General features: G+C 43.2%; 1 protein-coding gene across 6 annotated transcripts in view; it reads right to left on the bottom strand.

Annotated features, from left to right (window-relative positions):
* LOC133607332 (protein turtle homolog B-like) overlaps nucleotides 1-24784 on the bottom strand; it is a 250778-nt gene that overhangs the window by 164518 nt on the left and 61476 nt on the right. For 5 of the 6 annotated variants that reach the window (XM_061961847.2, XM_072913838.1, XM_072913840.1 and 2 more), the window contains exon 3: nucleotides 23404-23550. The exons of the other annotated variant lie outside the window; for it this stretch is intronic. In XM_061961847.2, coding sequence (XP_061817831.2) covers nucleotides 23404-23550 — 147 coding nt within the window. The remainder of the gene's footprint in view (nucleotides 1-23403; nucleotides 23551-24784) is intronic. 6 annotated transcript variants of the gene reach the window in all.

The following is a 24784-nucleotide window of genomic DNA, read 5'->3' as shown; positions in this document are numbered from 1 at the left end:
TAATATATGTTTGATGAAACGTGATTATGTGCATGAGTGTAAGTATGCATATGTACTTGTATATGTACAGAATGTGTATATGTGTTTGTACAATGAATGTATATGTACAGAATTTGTGTATGTGTTTGTACAGTGAATGTATATGTACAGTATGTGTATGTGTATGTTTGTATATTGAATGTGCGTGTGGATGTACGAACATTAGGTAGGTAAATATGTACTGTATTTGTGTATGTATGTGGGAGCGTAGGTACCTATGTACGTATGTGAGCATATGTGAATTTGCATGTACAATACATTCGACTCCCAGAGTGCGTGGGAGCCAGAGCACGGCCCCATCACCCCCGAGAGCCCAACCCACAAACAGGAGGCGTGGTGACCAGGGAACCAGGGACCACCGCCCCCACGCAGCCAAGCCGGTCAGCGACAGGAACCCCAGAGCCCGACCCACCGTACCGCCCACAAGGGCCAGCAGCAGGCCGCAGACAGACGCACCCGGCAGAGGACAGGGCACGAGAAAAGCAGGGGACAGCCAGACCCCAAGCCAGCGAGAGACCACACCCCACACGGGCAGAAAGGCGAGACGCCCCGCCCGAGGGACCCAGAGACTCCCCGCAACCGGACGGGAAGACCGCCCCCGCCCCACCGGCAACCGGGCCCCCACGAGCCCACCCCCCACCCCCGGAGAGCGCGGCAGGACCACCCAGGCACAGGGCCACGGGAACCACCCACCCCACCCGCAGGGACCCCAACGATGGAGATGGAACAACCAGCAACCTCCCCGCCGAGCCCCCCCCCTGAGGGAGGGGAAAATTAAAAAATAATATTAATAAAATATATTAAAAAATAAATAAATTAATTAATTAATTAATAAATTAATTAATTAAAAAAAAAAAGAATTAAAAGAAGATCACAGACATGCTGACAAACAAGGTCACTACCCCAGCAACTGGCCGACTCGCAGCACCTCGGAATACCTTGCAGCACCAAGCTACCACAATAGACGCAGGGACTAGGCCCAACAGGCCCCAACCAAGACGGGCACCCGGAAGGGATGGACAGCGGGACCCAGGAGCTCCAGACACGCAGTTCGGATGCAGTACCCTGAGGCGTCGACCCCCGTCTGACAGGCAGGCCCAGAGCGTACCCCCAGAAATATACATACACACATACATGTATACATACCCACACATACACATATATACATATACATACACATATGTACACATACACATATATAAACATACATACATACACACACACACATATATACATACATATACACAGTTCGTCAGCCCCGACAGCCATCACGCGCGCGCGCTGCCACCAGTCACAACATCAGCCACACCCCTGCACCAGACCCAGCAGCCACGGGCGCCCACACCACAAACAAACGGCAGCAGAAACAGCAGCCGCAATAACCCCAGACAGCCAGCACCAGCCAATCAAATCAAAGCGATCAAAAAAAAACTGCGACCAGCAACCACACGCCACCAGGACCACGGAGACCAGCCGGCGCCAGCCCGCCAGTCAGCCCGAACGCCAACACGCAAACAAGAGACACCAACAACCCCCCCAACCAAAAGGCCCCCCACCCCAACCCAAACCCGCACAAACACACTACCGCCCAAACAACCGAGACACAGCATCCAGACCAGGCACGGGGGCTGCGCCGCCACCACACCAAGTCACCAACAGAGACCCCACAGCGCAAGGTCGGGCCACACGGGCACGGATCCCACCCAACAGGAAGTGAGACCCGCGCGACGCCACACACAAATAAATAATAAGATTTTTTTTTTTAAATAAAAAAAATAAATAAATAAAATAAAATAAAATAAAATTTAAAAAATAAAATAAAATAAAAATAAGTAAATAATAAAAATAAAAATAATAAATACATTAAAAATAAATATATATATATAACAATAATAAATGAATAAAAGCCTGGCAGGCCACCAGACCGCAGTCCCCGCCGGCCGACGAGGCAATGAGGGGTGTGCCGAACCCCAAACCCCCCATGCATGTGTACAAGGCCCCCAGAGTGTCTACTGTGTAGTTAAAATTAGGAGGTCAGCCGTTACAGCCGACCTCCAGTCCCTATTGATGTGTGTACTGTAGCGTGAGTGAGATATGTATGCTTGTGGGAACTAAAAATGCGATTAAAATTGGGGGACATCAAGGTCATGGTGGGTCCCAACCAAACCAAGCCCCCCAAATCCTAAGTGTCTAATATGCAGCTAAGATTGAGGGATGGACGAGCAGGGGACAAGACAGGAGGACTGGAGCCCCATTGGAGGCATCCTCAACCCCCCGCCATGCCTCCCCGCAGGACAATCCCCAAAGTCCTATATATGTGTGACTGTGTGCGCTATAAGTAGGAGGAGTAGAGGGCCCGGACATCCCCCCAGTCCACGCGGCCGACAACCAGGAACTACGGCCAGGAGGCCGCCACCCCCCGCCACAGCCCGTGACCCACACCAGACCACTTTAACGTGACGCCACGCGAGCCCTCCCCCCGCCAAACAAAGCCAGCCCCCGCCCGCCCCAACCCAACCCTGCAGAGCCCATACCGGCAACCAAACGCAGAAAAACCGCACAGCCCCCACGCCCAATGCAAACACCGCATCCCGGCCATCCACACAGCAACGTGCCCATACGAGTCCCGGCCAGGGGAAGGAGCCCCCCAACGGGGCAAGAAGCCAATGCATCCCGTCCGCCCGCCAGCCCCCAAACCAGCCGGCAAGCCAACGCCAGCCAGCCCCACAACCCCACAAGCGCACAGACACCAGCCACAGTCCCCCAACCACTCCAACCCAACACAGCGATGCCAACCGCTGGTATCACCGCAGCAACCAACACCACCACCGCCCGTCCGCAGCGTAAACACCCGCGGCCGCCGAAACCAAAACAAAAAAGAGACCGACCCCGTAAACCACAACAACGCACACCCCCGGCTACCACCGAGGCCACCAACCCACCTACCCCAACTCATCCACAGCCAGGCCAATTGAGCCACCGGACATCCACACCCATGCACACACCTACACATTCATATACACATACATACACACATACATATATGCATATACATATACATACACATACACACATATACACACGCATGCATATACATATAAACATACACATCCACACATATATACACATTAATACACCCACACACATATACATAAGCCCACATATACACAAACACATACATACACAACACACACACACAAAAAAAAATAAATAAATAAATAAATAGAAAGAAAAGAAAAAAAGAAAAAGAAAAGAAAAATAAACCCTTTAAATAAAGTAAAATAAATAAAAATAAACAAGAGGCCTGGTCGCCAACAGTGCCCAACGCCACCAAACCCCGCAGCCCCCCCCGCACGTCCAGGCCCCCCCCGCCCACCACCCACCAGGCATCCCATCCGGCAAAAAGCCATAAGGGCCCAGCCCTGCGCCCACAGCCGGCATGCCACGGCACCTCAGCAGACCCGGCGCCGCGATCAGCAATGCACACCGGGGCAGCGACACATATATATGTACCTACATACATACACACAGATTTCACCATACATATATACAAACGTACACACACCCACATACACGCGTACCCATATATAATTTAACAGAATAAGTTAAATATATTAAATAGATTAAAAAAATAATAATAATAATAATAATGATAATATATATATATATATATATATATATATATATATATATATATATATACATACACACATACATATACATATATATACACACATACATACATACATACATATATACATACATACATATACATATATACACATACACATACATACATATATATATATATATATATATATACACATAAAATAAATTAAAATAAATAAATAAAATTAATAAAAAAAATAAGGGCAGAGTAAAACACAGGAGGGGGACTCCCGCAGGGCAGTCGGGCAGCACCGCCGGGGCCCCAACAAGGGAGGCAAGCAGTCCCCCCAACCCGGCACCAGGCAGGCCCGCACAGCCGCAGCGCAGGGCGACCCCGGGCAGACCCCGCCCCGCGCCCCAGGGGAAGGAGAAAGCCCACGGACACCCGGAGCCAGAGGGGCACGAGCCGACCCCCGCCCGACAGCGGCAAGACCCCAGCCCCACGGGCGCAACCCCCCGCCCAACCACCCACGGGAGGGACAGCCCCCCCAACCAACCCAAGGCGGCCGCCCACAGCCCCACCCGCACCCCAACACCCGCCCAGGCACCTCCACCCACCCCCAGCCACCAGACCACCCCCGGATCGGCCCGCCAGGCCGGAACCAGGAAACACACCCCAGGCCCACCCGACACCGCGGCACACGGCCCCCCCGGCACCCAGGACCCCCCACCCACGGAGCAAGACCCCCGGGACAGAGCCCCAGCCCCGGCCCCCAAGGGAGTCAGGTCAGAAAATTAATTAGCGGTGCCCAAAGAGATCGGAATTCTGTCAGTTGTTGGTTTGATTCAGCAGACATTCTTTCCATAACTACATAATCTAATAAAATGTTTTTGTAAAGGTTTATACATAAATTATTTTTTGATTTCCAATTTATGAGAATAGTTTTCTTGGCGATGCCTAACGCATTTATAAGGAGGTATGTTTTGTTTATATCAAGATCAGTTGCGGAGAGATCACCCAACAGGCAGAGTGCGGGGGAGATGGGAATAGGAATCTCTAACGCTAATGACAGGTTCTCGCACACTCCAAGCCAAAAGTTACTCACGGGAGCACAGGACCACATTGAATGCAAGTAACTATCTATCTTATTATCTGAGCAGTGTACACAGATGTTAGAGTCAGCTAAACCCATTTTATACATTCTTAGACCGGTGTAATGTATTCTGTAAAGTATTTTGAGCTGAATCAGTCGTACATTTGGATTCTTAATCAAACGAGTAGTATTGAGGCATATTTGTTTCCAGAATTCTGGGTCACAGCTTGTTGATACGTCTGAGTGCCATTTAGAAGTTGGAATACTTATTGTGTTATCTATTTTTGATAAGAGAGCATATAATTTGGATAAAGCTTTGGGGGCAGATGTTTTGAAGAATGTAACGGTCGTAGGATTACTTTCCCATGTTGTTTTGTTGAATCTTGCGCTGATTACAGATTTGATTTGTATATATTCTAGAAATTTATTAGGATTGATTGCATATTGTGTTATTAAACTTTTAAAAGAGATAAAACTGTTTGCATTGATGATATCCCCAAGGCATCCGACTCCCTTATCATACCATGTTGGAAAGTTCAATGGCTTCTTGTTTAAAAGAAAATCAGGATTATTCCAAATAGGCGTAAATTGGCATGGAGTGAGCGGGGACCCAGTTATTTTCAAAAACTCCCACCAAGCTGTTAAGGTAGTGCGTATATTAATACTTTTAAAGCAGTTGTGTTTTCGGAGAATTTGGCTAATAAAGGGCAAGTTAGAAATTGGGATCTCCTGGCTAAGTGATTGTTCAATCTCTAACCATAAACTATCTAATAAAGTGGGATTGATCCATTTTAATATATATTGTAGTTTATTTGCAAGGAAATAATAGGAAAAGTTTGGGAGTTCTAGACCCCCATGTTCTTTGGGTTTTTGTAAAGTTTTAAGGCTGATTCGTGCTGGTTTACTCTTCCAAAGAAACTGATTGATGTGTGAGTCTAGTGACTTAAACCAGATTTGAGAAGGTTTGGTTGGAATCATTGAAAATAGATAATTAACCCTAGGCAAGACCATCATTTTCACGGTAGAAACCCTTCCCATAAGTGAGATTGGCAGTGTTTTCCAACGCGCCAGATCATCCTCAATCGATTTTAAGATTGGGGAGTAATTCAAGCGATTCAGATCTGACAATGTGGAGGAAATATTGATTCCCAGGTATTTAATGTTCCCTTTATGCAGTGGAATCGATGAGGTGCTCTGAAAGTCCAAATTAATTGGTAACACAGTAGATTTGGACCAGTTGATGGAGTAATCTGAAATAGAACTGAATTTATTGATAAGTGAGATTGTATCTTGAAGAGAAGAATGTGGATTTTGTAAGAAAAGTAATACATCATCAGCATAAAGGCTTATTTTATGATGAACGGTTGCGGTATGGATGCCTTTAATATTTGCATGCTGTCGAATAGCGGTTGCAAGAGGTTCAATAAATATAGCAAACAGTGACGGAGAAAGTGGACACCCTTGCCTTGTGCCCCTCATAAGATTAAACCTTGGAGATATTTGGCTGTTCGTTCTAACCGAAGCTGTAGGAAAACTATATAGGACCTTAATCCATTCTATAAATGAGTCTCCAAATCCAAATTTCTGTAGAGTAGCTAGAAGAAAATTCCAGTTCACTCTATCAAATGCTTTTTCAGCATCTAATGAAACAACAGCTGTTTTTAGATTATGAATAACAGAATAGTCTATCACATTGAGTAGACGGCGAACATTGTTGGACGATTGTCTCTCTTTGATGAAACCTGTTTGATCAGGATGTACTATATATGGAGTGACTTTTTCTAATCTTTGAGCTAATACTTTGCAGATAATTTTAAGATCAGCATTAATCAGGGAGATTGGCCGGTAACTGGATGGAAGTGTTGGGTCTTTATCAGGTTTTAGCAAGAGACTGATCGTGGCAGAGTTCATATTTGGAGGAAGGAATGAGTTTTCTTTAATCTCTAAAGCCATTTTCGTAAATATCGGAGCTAGCAGTGACCAGAATGTTTTGTAGAACTCCACAGGGAACCCATCAGGCCCTGGTGCTTTATTGTTTGGCATCTGTTGAAGAGCATCGTGTAGTTCGCCTACAGAAATAGCAAGATCTAAATTTGATACCTGCCTTGTATTCAATTTAGGTAAGTCTATACCATTGAGAAATGTCTCAATGTCTGAAAGAGATGGGTCAATCTGGGGTGTATACAAGTTTCTGTAAAAGTCTCTAAAGATGGAGTTAATTTCCTCAGGAACGTGTGTAATGTTCCCAGCTGAATCCTTGATGGATGGTATAGAGTTTTTTTCTTTGTTTAATTTTAGTTGGTTAGCCAAATATTTGCTTGGTTTATTGTCATGTTCAAATTTTTCTAAGCGTAACCTCTGGAGCAGGAATTGACTTTTCTTATCAATTATTTCTCTTAAATCTAATTTGAGTTTTCTCAGTTTGTTCAGAGTGTGATCATGTTGTGAATTCGCATAAGCTAATTCTAATATTTTTATTTCATTTTCAAGTTCCTGCTCTAGTAAACGTTCCTTTTTTTTCTTGTATGATGAATAAGAAATAATTTTTCCTCGCATAACTACTTTTGCCGTCTCCCAGAGAACGCACGCCGTGATTTCTGGTTGATCATTAAAATCTAAAAAATCTGTCCATTCTTTCTCAAAATAGTTTAGGAAGTCTGGGTCCTTTAGTAATGATGTATTAAGTCTCCATTGTTTGATAGGTGCAGTGATAGTTTTGTTGGTGAGGGAAAGTGAGACAGGTGCATGGTCACTGATGATGATAGGATGGATGTGAATGTTTGAGATGTCAGATAAAATTGAGCTACTAGTTAAAAAGTAATCAATGCGAGAGAATGAGTGGTGAACTGGAGAAAAATAAGTGTATTCCCTAAGAGTGCTGTGATAAGAACGCCAGGCATCGCAAAGACCATAATCCTTCATATATTGCTTAAGTATTACCACTGACTGAGACTCACGGTGACTCCCAGTCACTCTGGACCGATCTATATTTGGATTAAATACTAAGTTGAGGTCCCCTCCTAGAATCAAGCAGTGGTTTGAGTGAGGAGAAAGTGAAGAGAAGAAAGTGTGAAAAAAGGAGGGGTCATCAACATTTGGACCATAAATGTTGGCGATACATAAGTTTCTCCCGTCAACAGAAATATTAAGAATGATGTATCTTCCCTCTATGTCAGTAATGGAGTTATGGACTGTAAAGTTGACCTTTCTACTTATGAGAATGGCTACGCCTCTCTGTTTGGAGTTGTAACTAGCAAGGTATGTGTGTGGGTATTGCGATGAATGCAGTTTTGAGGTATCGGACTTGGAGAGGTGAGTCTCTTGTAGTAAAGCAATGTCTGCTTGCATGCTCTTCAAATGATTAAGAATTTTTATATTTTTTTCCTTTGACCCGACACCACGCACGTTCCAAGTGACAAACTGTATAGTGGACATACTAAACTAGACTGTAACTAAGTGTGTGGATGTATGTGTGTACTTTATGTGTAAATAATGCATGTCTGTATCTAAATGTAAACCTATTATGCATATATGTAGGTGTGCAGAGTGTGTATAGTTGTGCATGTATTAGCTGTGAGTGTAAATGCTGATGACAACAAGGGGACACACAACAGGTGGAGAAATAGAAAGAGAAAAACAAAACAAAAAGCATAACATAAAAAGAAAAGAAGAAAGTGGTGGATTAAACAGGTAGTGAAATAAGTGACATAAAAAGGAAAACAAGAAAGTAAAATAGTAAACATGTTGGTTTACCGAAAGAAAGAGAGAGAGAGAGCGTATGGTGTTTACGTGAGCGCTATGTGACGCACAGGTGTATTGTGAGCAAGAGGGGGGGGAAAAGGAGAGGGATTGAAGCATAATGGAATAACAAAACAACAACAACAAAAATACAACATTTACCGTGTTTCAGACGCTAATAATACAGCCACGGCGTGGCTTCTGGATCACGGTAAAGTTGGCCGTTGATGAAAAGTTTATCCACCGCGATGACTGCACGGCATCCTTCGGTGATAAACTTCTTGCGAAGCGGGAACAGATGGCGGCGCCTGTCGAGAATTTCCTTTGGAAACTGGTCGTTGATGCTGAAGTTGGATCCTTTCAGCTCTCGGCCCTGGTTCCTCACCCGCTCCTTCTGCTTGAAGTGTTCGAATTTGGCCACGATGGGTCTCGGCCTCCTGTTCTCCGGCTTTTTGGCTCCAAGCCGGTGGACGCGATGGAAGGTGATGTTCCTGATGGTGTCCGCTGGAAGCTTGAGCTGGTGTTCCATGAAGGACTTGATGGTTTCCTCTGGATCTTCCTCGGTCTTTTCCGGTATTCCCGCGAAGACCAGATTGTCCCTCATGCTTCTCGCCTGGAGGTCCAACATCGTCTCCTTCATGCTCCTGTTTTCTCGAGTGAGTTGCGTCACTCCGTCGGTGAGGGATTTTACGGACTCACGAAGGGCGGCGTTCTCCTTGGCGAGAGAAATGACCTGCTGTTGTCCGAATTCCAAACTCTCTCGGATGGCTTGGAATTCCTTGTGGAGCACCTCGACAAGTGCGAGGCGGCCATCCAAACAAGTCAGCCTTTTGTCGATGGAATCCAGGATGTCGGTGAAGTTTGTGCCCGGTGGTGACACATGGCCAGGTGAGTCCTCCGGGCGGCTTCTTTCAGACGTTGGCGTCTTAGATGGTTTCCCCATGACGAGACGATCGTAGCACTCTTCGATGTAGCCTTCAAGTGCCTCCAGATTTTGATATTTAAGTTTTATTTGCTTTATTTTCTGAATGAATCAGAATTGTTTGGCAGCTGCGTGTGCCACTTGATTCTATTTTTTTTTCCCGCGTCACGTACGCTCTCTCTCGCGAGACTACAGCATTACTGACGCATCATATATATATATATATATATATATATATATCCATTTTCTACCGCTTGTCCCTTTCGGAGTCGTGGGGGCTGCTGGAGCTCAGCTGCACACGGGCGCAAGGCGGGGTACACCCTGGACAAGTCACCACCTCATCACAGGGCTAAAATAAAATAAAATAAAAATAATAAATAATAAATAAAATAAAAATAAACAAACAAGAAGTATGGTCGCCAACAGTGCACATCCAGGCCCCCCCCGCTCACCACCCACCAGAACTACCACCCGGCAAAAGGCCATAAGGGCCCAGCCACGTGGCCACAGCTGGCATGCCATGGCACCTCAGCAGACCCAGTGCTGCAATCAGCAATGCACACCGGGACAGCGACACATATATACGTACCTACATACATACACACAGAGTTCACCAAATATACAAAAGTACACACACACACATACACGCGCACCCATATACAGTATACACACATATAATTTAACAGAATGAAAAAATAAATAAAATAGATTAATTTAAAAAAAATAAAATAAAAAAATAAGGGCGGAGAAAAACACAGGAAGGGGACTTTCGCAGGGCAGTTGGGCAGCACCGCCGGGGCCCCAACAAGGGAGGAAAGCAGCCCCCCTAACCTGTCACCAGGCGGGCCCGCACAGCCGCAGCGCAGGGCGACCCAGGGCAGACCCCGCCCCGCGCCCCAGGGGAAGGAGGAAGCCCAAGGAGACCTGAGGCCAGAAGGGCACAAGCCGACCCCGGCCCGACAGCAGCAAGCCCCACAGCCCCCCGGGCGCAAACCTCCACCCAACCAACCACGAGAGGGACAGCCCCCCCACCCGACCCAAGGCGGCCGCCCGCAGCCCCACCCGCACCCCAATCCCCGCCCAGACCCCCCCCATCTACCCCCGACCGCTAGACCACCCAAGGATCAGCCAGCCAGGCCGGAACCAGGGAACACACCCCAGGCCCACCCGACCCCGCGGCACCCGTGCCAGGTTTAAAAGCTTAAACAACTGCATACGGCCCGCAGGACATTAATTTGCCCAGGTCTGATCTCCACTGTAACATAATATAGCGTATTTCATTTTGGCATGTACAGTAAGAAGGGGATTCATATGGCCCCATTTGTCGCGGTTCACCTGACACATGAAACGTGATGAATGGGGGGGACTACCCACTTAAGCTGCCAGACTGCAGTAGAGTGTTGAATATCTCAAAATATATTTTGTGGGAATTCCAACTTTGACCATAGCAAAATGACATTTAATGACATGTCATCAGCATGCGACTGTAAATTGTTCCTGTTTGCGGATGTCTCGGCCCTGCTGGCATCAGACAAGGACAAGTCACAGGTGGAAAAAATCCTCAGTGCTGAACTCCTTAGTATTTGCACCTGGCTCGCTGACAATAAACTATCCATACACTTAGGTAAAACGGAATCCATCCTATTTGGGTGCCATATCAATCTCAAGAAAGTCAGTGACTTTACTATAAAAGTGGGTGACAATGTTATCACCAGGAAAGATGAGGTCACCTACCTAGGTTCCATTCTAGAGGCTCATCTTTCCTGTGATAAAATGGCAACCAAGGTAATCAGAAAGGTCAACCAACGAACAAGATTTCTCTACAGAATCTCCTCTCTGGTCAACAAAAGCACCTTGAAGATTCTAGCGGGAACTCTCGTTCAACCCTTTTTCGATTACGCTTGCACCTCCTGGTACCCTAGCACCTCCAAAACCCTCAAATCTAGACTCCAAACATCCCAGAACAAGCTAGTCAGGTTACTTTTAGATCTCCACCCCAGATCACACCTCACTCCAACCCACTTCTCCAAAGTGGGCTGGCTCAGGGTGGAGGACAGAGTAAAACAACTTGCACTGAGCCTAGTCTATAAAATCCGCTACACCTCCCTGATACCAAAGTACATGTTAAACTACTTCCTTAACGTAAATGACCGCCATAACCACAACACCAGGGGGAGTTCCACAAACCACCCTAAACCCAGATTCCGATCTAACAAAGGTCTAAACTCATTCTCCTTCTATGCCACAATTTATGGAATGCACTCCCAAAAGGTGTAAAAGAAAGTGCATCTCTATCTATCCTCCTTCAAAATAGCACTAAAACACCTTCAGGCAACTTCAACCCTTGACTAACACCCTCCCCCTTCCACATCCCACCTCCCCGGATTGTAAATAACCAAATGTAAATAATCAAATGTATTTGTAATGTATATACTTGTTCTTATGCTATCTTAACTCACTATGTTCTCTGCTCGCTGTATATATCCTACCAAGTCAGACCTACACATTTCTCTGATGATGCAATTGTTGATGACTGAAGTGCTGTTATCAACCATACCCTCCTCATCCCATCCCCCGGATTGTAAATAATGTAAATAATTCAATGTATATACTCTGATGATTAACTTGTGTGATGACTATATTATGATGATAGTATATATTTGTACCATGAATTGATTACGTGGACCCCGACTTAAACAAGTTGAAAATCGTATTCGGGTGTTACCATTTTGTGGTCAATTGTACACAATATGTACTTAACTGTGCAATCTACTAATAAAAGTTTCAATCAATCAAAAAAGCATCAGTTGCTATGTAGAGTGGCACTTTCCATCATTTTTAGCAGACTGCATTGCAAAATGAGTCACCCCCACCTTTGTCTCACGCAAGATCCACCCAGGAATGGCGCCCAATGAAATTCTTCCTTACAGTATGGCCGTTTTGTTTACAATTAAATGCAACAGGGACATTAGTTGGTCACTTACTGGTTGCTGTCTTTTGACAGCTTTCCTTTCGCCGGATGGCTAAATGTCGCCAGGGGGCTGGTGTACTTGCTCTCGGTGTGTCAGCGGGCTGCACAATTAATTGATTTTAGCCAATTTATTGAGCTTTTTAATGCGTTGAAGCTTGAGCCGGGTGCTACATCGACTCAGCGTCACTATCTGACCGGCTTCGATCTTTTTGTTGATGGTCTTGTGGTCCAGTCTTGTGCTGATCAATCTGGCCCCTGAGATCCTTTGACAGCTCCTTGGTATTTCCCAGCGTTTGGAAGAGAGTGTACCTTGGACAGTTGTCTTGTATCCACAGTTTGGGAATACTCGGATAGGACTATTTTGTGTGCTTAATGAAACGTGATTATAGGGCTGCACGATTTTGAGAAAAATCTAAATGCAATTTTTCTCTACAAAATTGCGATTCGATTAGTGATTTTTTTAATGTTGTGCATAAAACAGAGATCCATCCATCCATCCATCCATCTTCTTCCGCTTATCCGAGGTCGGGTCGCGGGGGCAGCAGCCTAAGCAGGGAAGCCCAGACTTCCCTCTCCCCAGCCACTTCATCCAGCTCCTCCCGGGGGATCCCGAGGCGTTCCCAGGCCAGCCGGGAGACATAGTCTTCCCAACGTGTCCTGGGTCTTCCTCGTGGCCTCCTACCGGTCGGACATGCCCTAAACACCTCCTTAGGGAGGCGCTCGGGTGGCATCCTGACCAGATGCCCGAACCACCTCATCTGGCTCCTCTCGATGCGGAGGAGCAGCGGCTTTACTTTGAGCTCCCCCCGGATGACAGAGCTTCTCACCCTATCTCTAAGGGAGAGCCCCGCCACCCGGCGGAGGAAACTCATTTCGGCCGCTTGTACCCGTGATCTTGTCCTTTCGGTCATAACCCAAAGCTCATGACCATAGGTGAGGATGGGAACGTAGATGGACCGGTAAATTGAGAGCTTTGCCTTCCGGCTCAGCTCCTTCTTCACCACAACGGATCGATACAGCGTCCGCATTACTGAAGACGCCGCACCGATCCGCCTGTCGATCTCACGATCCACTCTTCCCTCACTCGTGAACAAGACTCCGAGGTACTTGAACTCCTCCACTTGGGGCAAGATCTCCTCCCCAACCCGGAGATGGCACTCCACCCTTTTCCGGGCGAGAACCATGGACTCGGACTTGGAGGTGCTGATTCTCAGCACCTCCAGAGATAATAAAAGAAAAAAGAAGACATTCTATTTTTTGACTGTCAATCAAGATATTCTCGTCTCAATGTCCCACACATTAAAACAATATTCAATAATTTACTTTAAAAATATTTGGCTTTATTCAGACAGATTCAGAGCTTTTGTCTATATTAGCCTCTTAAACTTAATAAATAATATTTAAAATAATAATATTACAAATTATTAATCATACTTTATATAATTTTTATATTCTGTCTTTTGCTATTAAACTGAAGCAACCATGAACATTATTATTTTTGTAAGGAGGTAAACTGAAAGTACAACAAGAGGAAAGAAGTTGAGTTGCCGACATATGGGATGAATGAAAGGGTGCGATATAGCACTCTCTTTTGCATTCCACCATCTTTATGCATCTCACAAAAATCTATATGCACCACTTCCTTCAACAATTCCAGCCGAGCTGTCAGCTAAAGTGTGCAGAGTAATCACCCACAACCACTGATGTTTGACAATGATAGAGGGGGCTAGACTGCAAATGGGGAACTATAAATAGAAGCAGTGCTGATGCAGCAAGCTAATCTTAGATAGTTCTGCACAAATCACCTTAACCTTAGGGTGAAAAATACCAAATTAGGATTAAAACAAAACTATATCCAGTTGCCAAAAACACACGTTTATAGCTGGGGATGGGTAAAGTGATCAATTCTTAGATGCATCATGATTGGGATACAGACAAATCTGAATCAATGGGCAAGCGTCCACATATTATCTAAGAAATAAAATAAATTAGTAATATTAACGTGTGTTAAATAAAGTCAAACAGATGGTTCTAAAAAGTTGAACCAGCGCAGACACATGGAACACAACACAGGCAGGAGCAGAGGACAAGCCAAGGTAACCGCTAAGATAGCTTAGCTGTGAAGTATCATGAATTGATTAACGTGGACCCCGACTTAAAGAAGTTGAAAATCTTATTCGGGTGTTACCATTTAGTGGTCAATTGTACGGAATATGTAGTGTACTGTGCAATCTATTTATAAAAGTCTCAATCAATCAATCAAAGTAGTGAAAAAACTAAAGACTAAGTGCTTTGTACACTTCAAGAGAAGGCTTTACAGCATAGAGTAAGTAACCAGGTAAGAAGCGGAAATGAGCAAGTAGATTAATAACAACACTGTGAGCCATAGAAATGAATGAATAGATACGATCATAACGCATTACTCTAATATGACCACGTTTTCAGCAAAGAGTAATTTAACGCATTATCATTTCAAAACATTTAATCCGATTAACATTGTATTTGCTTCCTCCCTGCATCTTGTGGAGGACAACTCACCTGTAAAGCGGTGATCAGACCAGGTAAGCAGGCAGTTGCTTGCTGCCAGAGGTACATTTACTACGTTATATTTCCTTTAGTAACCTTTTGAATAAAATGTAATTGTCAGATGACGCTGAGAAAACCTGACTTGTTCACAGATAAACTGCCTGATAACTGATTTGAAGAAGACTAAAAAAACTTCTGACAACCAAGTTACTGTTAAAACATGAACTTTTACTCACAGCGAGTGTTTGAGCGTGGTTTACTCCAATGCAGAATAACATGTTCAATGGCCGCATGGCGCCGACTAGTGGCGAGTATAAGGAAAGGCAAAGGGCGTTTACCAAACTGTACACGTTCAAATCGCTGTACAGACAGACAACTCTAACAGGGCAGAAATGTTGCAAAAGTCAGGTGTAAAAAAAGAACACCGATAGAGAGTTCCCGCTTCTCACAGATCATATATACGCACACGCAGATTGTATTTGACGCATCCACATCTGAATGCACGCGCACAGGTTGTATTACACGTTCACGAATCTGGCTGCGCGCGCTCAAATCTTAGACGGAAGAATTGTCGCAAAAGTCACGTGTAAGCAGACAGCCTATCGAGGTCTTCTTTCTGATTAGGGACACAAAGACAACTTAAAACACACGCACGTGAATCTGAACACAGTCGGATGGATATACAGATACTCAAATTAGTACACACGTGCGCAAATTGGATTACACGCGCACAGATTGAGATACACGTTTGCAAATAATTTTGCTACAATAATGCTTCCATAGATTAGTTCCAGTGTAGAAAAAGTTGTAGAGGTTGTATATAGTCACTCTTCACAGGAAGGAAATACACAGTATCTAGTCTGCAGTTGCTCCTTCTGCAGACACTGCCCCTTAGTGTTTTGAAAGAGAATTACAAGTTTGGCGCCACCCCTCACAGAAGGACTATAAATCAAACAAAACGCTGTAGGCGGGGACACAAGCAACGCGACGCAAGAGTATATGTCAGCCTTTAAACGTAGCCTCTTTCGTGTTTGACGACTGACCCGTTTTCTACAGGATGCGGAACACCAGCGAAACGTATCAGCAAAGGCACGGCAGCGCCATCTGCCGTCCGGCAATCCCCATCGCCGTTTTTTTTTGCGGCTCTGAAATGCAGTGAAATAAACGCAGCCTTTTACGAGATCTCGCAAATCCGTGCATCATCATGTGCATAGGCGCCAAGCGCCCACATGGGATTGATGGCAACTTTCGATCTTTAAAATATATTTTTTTAAATGGATCTTGTTGTAGTTAATTTTGTGGCGAGTTTGGTCCGTTTTACAAAATAATAAAGCCAGAAATCATATGGGATATTAACTTCTCTTTTTTTTTTTAATACACACACACCGAGCACCCACCGGCAGAAATGTAGATCGGCGCCTATGATCATGTGATAAAGTAAGCACTGAAGTAAACGCAGCGGAATGTCTCAAGCTGTGCCATCCATCAATACCCACAGGTGGGCGCGTCTGTGATGGCATTGACTTGACTTGCAGAATCCATCCATCTTCTTCCGCTTATCCGAGGTCGGGTCGCGGGGGCAGCAGCCTAAGCAGGGAAGCCCAAACTTCCCTCTCCCCAGCCACTTCGTCCAGCTCCTCGGGGGATCCCGAGGCGTTCCCAGGCCAGCCGGGAGACAGTCTTCCCAACGTGTCCTGGGTCTTCCCCGTGGCCTCCTACCGGTCAGACGTGCCCTAAACACCTCCCGAGGGAGGCGTTCGGGTGGCATCCTGACCAGATGCCCGAACCACCTCATCTGGCTCCTCTCAATGTGGAGGAGCAGCGGCTTTACTTTGAGCTCCCCCCGGATGGCAGAGCTTCTCACCCTATCTCTAAGGGAGAGCCCCGCCACCCAGCGGAGGAAACCCATTTCGGCCGCTTGTACCCGTGATCTTGTCCTTTCGGTCATAACCCAGAGCTCATGACCATAGGTGAGGATGGGAACGTAGATCAACAGGTAAATTGAGAGCTTTGCCTTACGGCTCAGCTCCTTCTTCACCACAACGGATCGATACAGCGTCCGCATTACTGAAGACGCCGCACCGATCCGCCTGTCGATCTCACGATCCACTCTTCCCTCACTCGTGAACAAGACTCCGAGGTACTTGAACTCATCCACTTGGGGGCAAGATCTCCTCCCCAACCCCTTGCAGAATGACAACTTAATTTTTTTGTTGAAAGCAAAAACACAACAGTTACATCATGCCTAGCGGGCGTTGTAGATACTGTACACACAACTCCTACGAACCACGCCCCTGCTTCTCCAGCCGCTGATACATAAGGCACTTGACACAGGACCGCACATGCGCGCATAGCTGCCTGGGATATGCCTGTATATGATTCTTTATTTTTGGACTTCCAGAATCTGCACTTGGGTCAAAAAGGTGAAAACCTTTGACAGAGAATTAATTTTATGTACTGTATGTGCATGACTTCCTGCAGATTGTAGCTGAATTGATCTGCCGTGTTGCGGCAAAAGGCAAAAAAAAAAAAAGAAGCTCTGCATGTATTTAGCACGTGGATCAGAAACGATAACGCCATGGCGGTGCCGTACCGCAGGTGGTGGAAACGGACACATTGACTTGAATGACCCCGGATTTCCAAACGAAACCGCCACAGAACAGCACCTTCAATCACAGTACGACAATCACCACCGCTGTTCTGTTGCGGCTACGTCATGCAGTGAAATAGTGCGGGCTCTTACAAGATCTTGCGAATACGTGCGTATTCATGTGATAAAGGAGGTTGTTGTAAAGCAAACCACAAACAGTTGATTCTATCCTTCCAGAGGAGCAGAAGAAAATAAACTCAGTCCTGCCATTATTAACAGGCAGTTTTGCCGTGATCAAACATAATTTTTTGTAGCAAGCAACAATACAACGGTAACATCATCCATGGCAAGATGTCACAACAACCACTCCTCTGCTGTTCTAGCTAAATTACCGTATTTTTCGGAGTATAAGTCGCACCGGAGTATAAGTCGCACCTGCCGAAAATGCATAATAAAAAGGAAAAAAACATATAAGTCGCACTGGACAAACTATGAAAAAAACTGCGACTTATAGTCCGAAAAATACGGTACATAGATTTGTTTTTGTGTCTGGCAAACATAGAAGCTCTGCGTATATTTAGCGCTGGAATGAGGAACGTAAACGGCATGTAGTGACGTTCCGCAGGCGGTGTAAACGGACGCGTTGACTTGAAATAATAGAGAGAGTCCGGCGCCGTGCAGGTGCCGTTACGCGGTCATTTTGCATTCAGTGGAAATCTGGGGTAAAAACCGAGAGAGTCCACCGCCGTGACGATTAAGCCCTGCAGTCGTGACACATCCTGTGGAAATCAGAGATGAGTGTGTAAGCTAGGAGCTACAGCCTCACCCCCCCTCTGTGCATGGAAAAGGAGGAAGGACACAACAGCGCACACAGAGTGATCAGTGATGCTTCCGCGTCAATCACTTGTCCATTTGGTTATGGTTAGGTTTAAGTTTATTTTGAACATGCTACATAGATGCACAAAACGTTTACTCTAGTTTGATCAATTTTAGATGGTTTTGATTTTAGGAGCAAAATGCAAATTAAAGGTTTAAAATCTATCTTTGCACGTGTGCTTCTTTTTATTCGTAATACTCGCACAACCTATTTCTAGTCGCAAATGCGAATAAAATGCTCACACCCTACAGCCCTGATGTAGGAGCTCTACAACAGTGGAGGATGCTGATGAGGAGAGGAGACGAGGAGAATGACGCATTCTATCACAAATATGTAAGTACTAAAGCGCTTAAAATGGTATACGGTATATATTAGATATTGATTAATGTTCCAATCAGTTACCGGTACTAACATATTAAAATAACTACCGTATGTTACCAAATAAACGCCCTTGGGCAAATAACCGCCCGTGTCCTAATAGCCTCCCGGGGTCTGACCCCATTTTGTGAATTAACCGCCTCTTCCTAATAACCGCCTATGTCCAAATAGCCGCCCATGGGCTGTTATTTGCATAAATTAGATTAAAATGCTACTGGGGTTGCGTTTGCTGCAGTATTATTGTTTTGATGGTTTTATAGAGTACTTGGTACCATAATTTAATTTTTCCTGTATGCTGCTTTATTTAAAACTTGGAGTACTGTAGCCTTTATTTTATTTAAGTGACAGTATTATTGTTCTGTTTTGATGGTGGGTTTTATACTTGAGTACTTGGTAACATAATTTTATTTTTGCCGGTAGGCTGCTTTATTTAAAAAGGTTATTTATTTTTAGTATTGGTATTCTATTTGACAATTGTTGCACTACTGCCATGTTGAGGCCTTGTTGATCTCTTGTCTTTTGATAGCCTACCTCATGTTGATCTCTTGTTTTTTTGTTTGTATGTTTACAATAGCTTTTACAATGAAAGTTTTTTGTACGAAAAAAATAGTGGACAGTAACCATTGTAACCAAATAATGGCCTGGTGCAGGCTGGTGCAAAAATAAATAAAAGCCTCGTGCAAATAACCGCCTGCTTCTTTTAAACGCCTGTCTCCAAAATCGATTTTGTGAAATAAACACCCGGGCTACTATTTGGTAATATACGGTAATATGATAAATGATTGTGTTGTTTTTGTTATGTGGCAAACCATAATGATAATGAATGCTTTGGGTCCATAAATATGCCCTTTATTAGGTCATTGTCTACTATGACAGAGCAGTGATTTCAATTTATAATAAGTTCAGGTAATGAAAGAAGGAGACATGTTTGTGGGTCCTTCATTGAGTCTGATTCTAGATTATTTTGTTTGGCTGTGCCATAACAATATTACTACTTATTGCTTATGTATTATTATTACTATTACTTATATGTCTGCCATAATATACAATCATTTTTATTTATGTACACAGTGCATATGTTGTTGTTTACACTACAGTAATCATAAAACTATTCAAAACATTGCGATAAAGGCATAGACTGGAAGAACAACTCATTGACTTGAAATCATTTGCTGACAGCTTCATCACCCCCCAGTTCAAAAGTCCCATCTGCGTGCTTGATGTAATACATACTAAGCAGCAAGCAACACAAACATAAAAAAAACAATGGCGGGAGGAGATAAATGGGCATTTTCTAGCTGGAAATACAGCCAGAATTTTGAGTTGTAGTCAGCTCAAGATTACCATTATTAATGTGATGTTTATCTAATTGTGTATGACTTTTAGAATTCATTGTATGCATCCTTTATAAGCACAAACATGTATGTTGTAATAAAATCTAATGAGAAAACTAAGTTTAAATTAAAAAAAACTACATCAAGTACAAAAAACATCAATATATAAAACTCTAGTTTTAAGGACTGTTATGGGGGGTAAGATTTTCATAAAGCTATGAATCAGAGGCCGTACTGTACTGTAAGTGTTGTTCTTTTGGACATGTATTGTAAGACCTACATGTATAATCTCATCAAACTGATAATACTGTATACCGTATTTTTCGGACTATAAGTCGCAGTTTTTTTCATTGTTTGGCCGGGGGTGCAACTTATACTCAGGAGCAACTTATGTGTGAAATTATTAACACATTACCGTAAAATATCAACTAATATTATTTAGCTCATTCACCTAAGAGACTAGACGTATAAGATTTCATGGGATTTAGCGATTAGGAGTGACAGATTGTTTGGTAAACGTATAGCATGTTCTATATGTTATAGTTATTTGAATGACTCTTACCATAATATGTTACGTTAACATACCAGGCACGTTCTCAGTTGGTTATTTATGCGTCATATAACGTACACTTATTCGCCTGTTGTTCACTATTCTTTATTTATTTTAAATTGCCTTTCAAATGTCTATTCTTGGTGTTGGGTTTTATCAAATAATTTTCCCCAAAAAATGCGACTTGTGACTTATATATGTTTTTTTCCTTCTTTATTATGCATTTTCGGCAGGTGCGACTTATACTCCGGTGCGACTTATACTCCGGTGCGACTTATACTCCGAAAAATACGGTAGTCAAAAAAAATTTACGTAAGGGGTTCTTAACCCTTTTGACCTCAGGGCCCCACGTTTCCACTACAGAGGGACCCAAGTCCTACTCAATAATTACCACTGAATTCGTAAACTTACTCTTGATTTGAATCTTATTAAATAATTATACCTCACCTACTTACAATTTAACAGGATAAACCCTGTCAAATACTATGAAAGCATGTGATAATCACAAAGATTATTATCAAGCTCAGGCTGATTACAAAAATAGGTACTAATCAAATATATTGCTAAAGAAGTTACATGTAAAAAGTGATGAAAATACATTTAAAATACATGTACATACAATTGCACAGTGGTAAAATAAATACATTCTAACTGAATTAATAATAAATAATAATATTTATGGTTTTTTTTTAAATAATCTGTCAATAAAAGTTAAGTGCAAATGAAAATACAGCTTCTCCACTTTAGCCATAATTGTTGTGTTTAAGAAACTTCTCTATGACTAAAGCTCCAGAATTCTTATGTTTGTTTGATATCGTCATTTGTGATGTAAAAGTGTATTACAACTGAGTCCGGCTGCCACCCATACAGATCACCACTGTGAAACAGATATTTTTTGGCGGCTCTCTAGGAGACGCTCACTACCTAACAATGGGCCCAGCCGCAGGGGCAAAGAAATCCTGCTTTTTGTGCCAGGAACATGCTATTTTTAAGAAGAATCTTAAAAAAAACACAAGTCATAGATTGCATTCCAAGTATATGTATAGCGGAATTGATTTTTTTTTTTTAAATGGCGCATTCAAATTATTAGCAAAAAAATGCAAACTTATTTCATTATGACAATCTAACTAACCACCAATATGACACTTGCAGCAAAACTTAAATGAAAACTGCAGCTTCAAATTTGAATAATGAACGATATGGATGATTATTTAAAATTTTTTAATGTGTTGATTATTTGTGATTATCATCGATTACAATTGATTATCATCGAAGATGGAAAAAGTTCAAAACTTTATTATCTTGGTCTCAATTTTACAAAAACCTTGGCAGGGCTGTGTATGTTATAATATTGTTACATTTCGTATCTACTAATCACCATTTACATTGTGGAAAAAGTGACTGGTAAGAAAATGTTTGAATTTTGGTCACAAATAGAATTCAGATTTTGATCTTGCTCATTTTTTGCAATGCAGTTTACAATGCCCACCCTATAGTTTAAAGGTGCCTAATGGAATTGAGGTCAACGTTCTGTGTAGGCTCACTGTGCCCTTATGGGGTTGAACACTGTCCAGCCAGATTAGGCGGGCCTGTGGAACAATAATGAGTTAAATAGCTGATATCTAATTTTACAGTCATTATTTCCTGATTTTGGTCATCTATTGAAAGTTTTTGAATCTTGAAAATATATATAATTTACATTTGAGGTTAAATCACTTTTAGCGCAGATGTATAAAGAGGTTTACCGTATTTTTCATTAAAATGATTTTATTCTTATATCTTGGTGTGCCTAATGTACAAATTCATACTGGTTGTGCTTCCCAACCACGAAGCAATTTTATTTGGTACATGATAGAATGATAAATGTGACCGGTAGAGGGCAGTCACACATAAGAAATATGTGTGGACTGCAAGTTGATGTCTGTTCAATAAATGACGCTAGTAAGCAAGCCCAAAACTTTGATGTTCCATTGAGAATATAAAATATTACACACAGCACTCCAAAATATGTCAAAATGTTTTAGTACGACTTTGTTGAACTACGAATCTACTTGCTTGATGGATTGTCGGCGCATTTCGGCTACCATGGTCAGACGCACTGTGGTTCAACAAACGAGTATTATTATGGTGTACGTATAAGAACCCCAAAATGGAACCTGTTTGGAGACATTATCTGGGGTTTTGTTTAGCAATAATATGCAAAAACAACTTTTCTTACCTATTGGTTCCTGTTGATGTGTATTTGGGATCTGCATAATTGCCGAATATTTGCGCACGTTTTAGTCAGCGCCGACTCCATAGTTAATAAGCTCTATCCTCTTGTCGTGGGGTATTCATTCTCCGCTACTGCATTTTCAAATACAAAGTAGTGTACAGTTCAAACTTAATCTGTCAGTAGATTCGCTATGGAAGTGCTAAAAACTATTGTACAACAAAGATGATGGGGAGAAGACACAGTCGAAGTGGGGATACGTAAATAAGACCACTCACAAAACGGTGCATCCTGAAAAGACGGTCAGACAGCGTATTAAATATGGTCTGTAAAACACAATCTATGCAAAATGTTGACCAAATAACCACCATTACATGATATGTAGACCACAAGGAAGTGTTTTAAATGTTGAAAGATAAATCAAAATCTGACCACTTTAATGCGCCTTATGATCCGTGTGCGCCTTTTTATGAAAATAGACCTGAATAGACCCGCTCAATAGGTACTGTATGGTTCGAAAAATACGGTATGTTGAAAACAATGACAAAATGGATTGTCCTTACCATTGACAGTTAGATGCACCCAGCTGCCATTGTGGAAAGTGTCATATTGCTGCTCTAGCATCAGCACCTTACACTCATACCAGCCCTGGTCATCTGAACGGACCTTTTCTATCCGCAAGGAGGACTTGCCATATAGACTGGCACGGCCTAGAGGGAGGGAAAGACAAATGATATCAGCAAATGAGGGTAGATTGAATGTAATTACAAATGTGTGAGTGTGAAGCGAACCAACTACCAAAATAAATTAGGAAATAGGAAAATGTGTTATGTTACAGCCTTTTTCCAGAATGTATTAAATTATTTTTTCTCCTCAAATTCCTCAGAATGAAAACATGGAAAAATATGTTTTAAATGTTTGCAAATTTAGAAGAAGAAAAATGCATGTGCCTAAGTATTTAAATCCTTTGCCATAAAGTAATAAAAATTAAGCTTAGGTTCATCCCATTTCCACTGATCATCCTTGACACGTTTCTACAGCTTAATTGTAGTCAACCTATCCAGTTGCTCCGACATAAATGGGGAAGTCACTGATATGTCTATATAAAGGTCCCAAAGTTGAGTGCATGTACAAACCAAGCATGATGTCGAAATAACTGTTTGTAGATCCCCGCACACATTTGAGGATAAGTATAGCAAAGACTTTGCTACTTTAAAGTTCCCAATAAGCAGGTCGGCCTCCATTAGCTGAAATTGGATGACGTTTGGATCCACTGAACTCTTCCATAAACTGGATGGCCGTCTAAACTGAGAGATTGGAGGAAAAGGGCCAAAGAACCCGACGGTCACGCTGAAAGAGTTTCAGCATTCCTCTGTTGTACGACAGACAACCTTTCTCTAGAACAGTGGTCACTAACTTTTTTAAGCCCAGGATCCCCTTGTGTTATTATTGGTTATTAACTTATTTTGTTTGTAATCCTGTCTTGCAGTGTGCCAGGGGCCCATAAAACGAGCCACACATAGATCGCACTTTGAGCACCCCTACTTTTGGGGCTCTATGTCAGGGCTTGGCATTTGTTGTATGGGCTATGTGAGCAATCACAACTCTATTTGGCTTGCTGACTTGATGGGTGAGAGGAGTATGGGCATGTTGTACAACTGGAGCTAGTCAATTAGGCGGGGTGAGTCTTTGTGCCGCACGCTGGCGCTTTGGCATGGGAACATTGTGCGGGTTTCAGGGACTAAGTTTGCCCCAAAATGTGTGTTTAAGGATTAAAACGCGTGCATGTATGACAGGTCTGTTGGTCACTATACAAGAATGGAGGGCAGTGATGTGATAAGGCATTTATTAGTTTGAATATTTTCGAGATCTACTGGAAAGGTCTCAAAATCGATGGCCTGTATGGTAGGGTGGCCAGACGGAAGCCACTCCTTTGTAGAAATG

Source organism: Nerophis lumbriciformis, linkage group LG09, assembly GCF_033978685.3.
Source record: "Nerophis lumbriciformis linkage group LG09, RoL_Nlum_v2.1, whole genome shotgun sequence".
Taxonomy (NCBI): domain Eukaryota; kingdom Metazoa; phylum Chordata; class Actinopteri; order Syngnathiformes; family Syngnathidae; genus Nerophis; species Nerophis lumbriciformis.
Note: the sequence above shows the minus strand (reverse complement) of the source record. Positions and strands in the feature narration are given on the sequence as shown.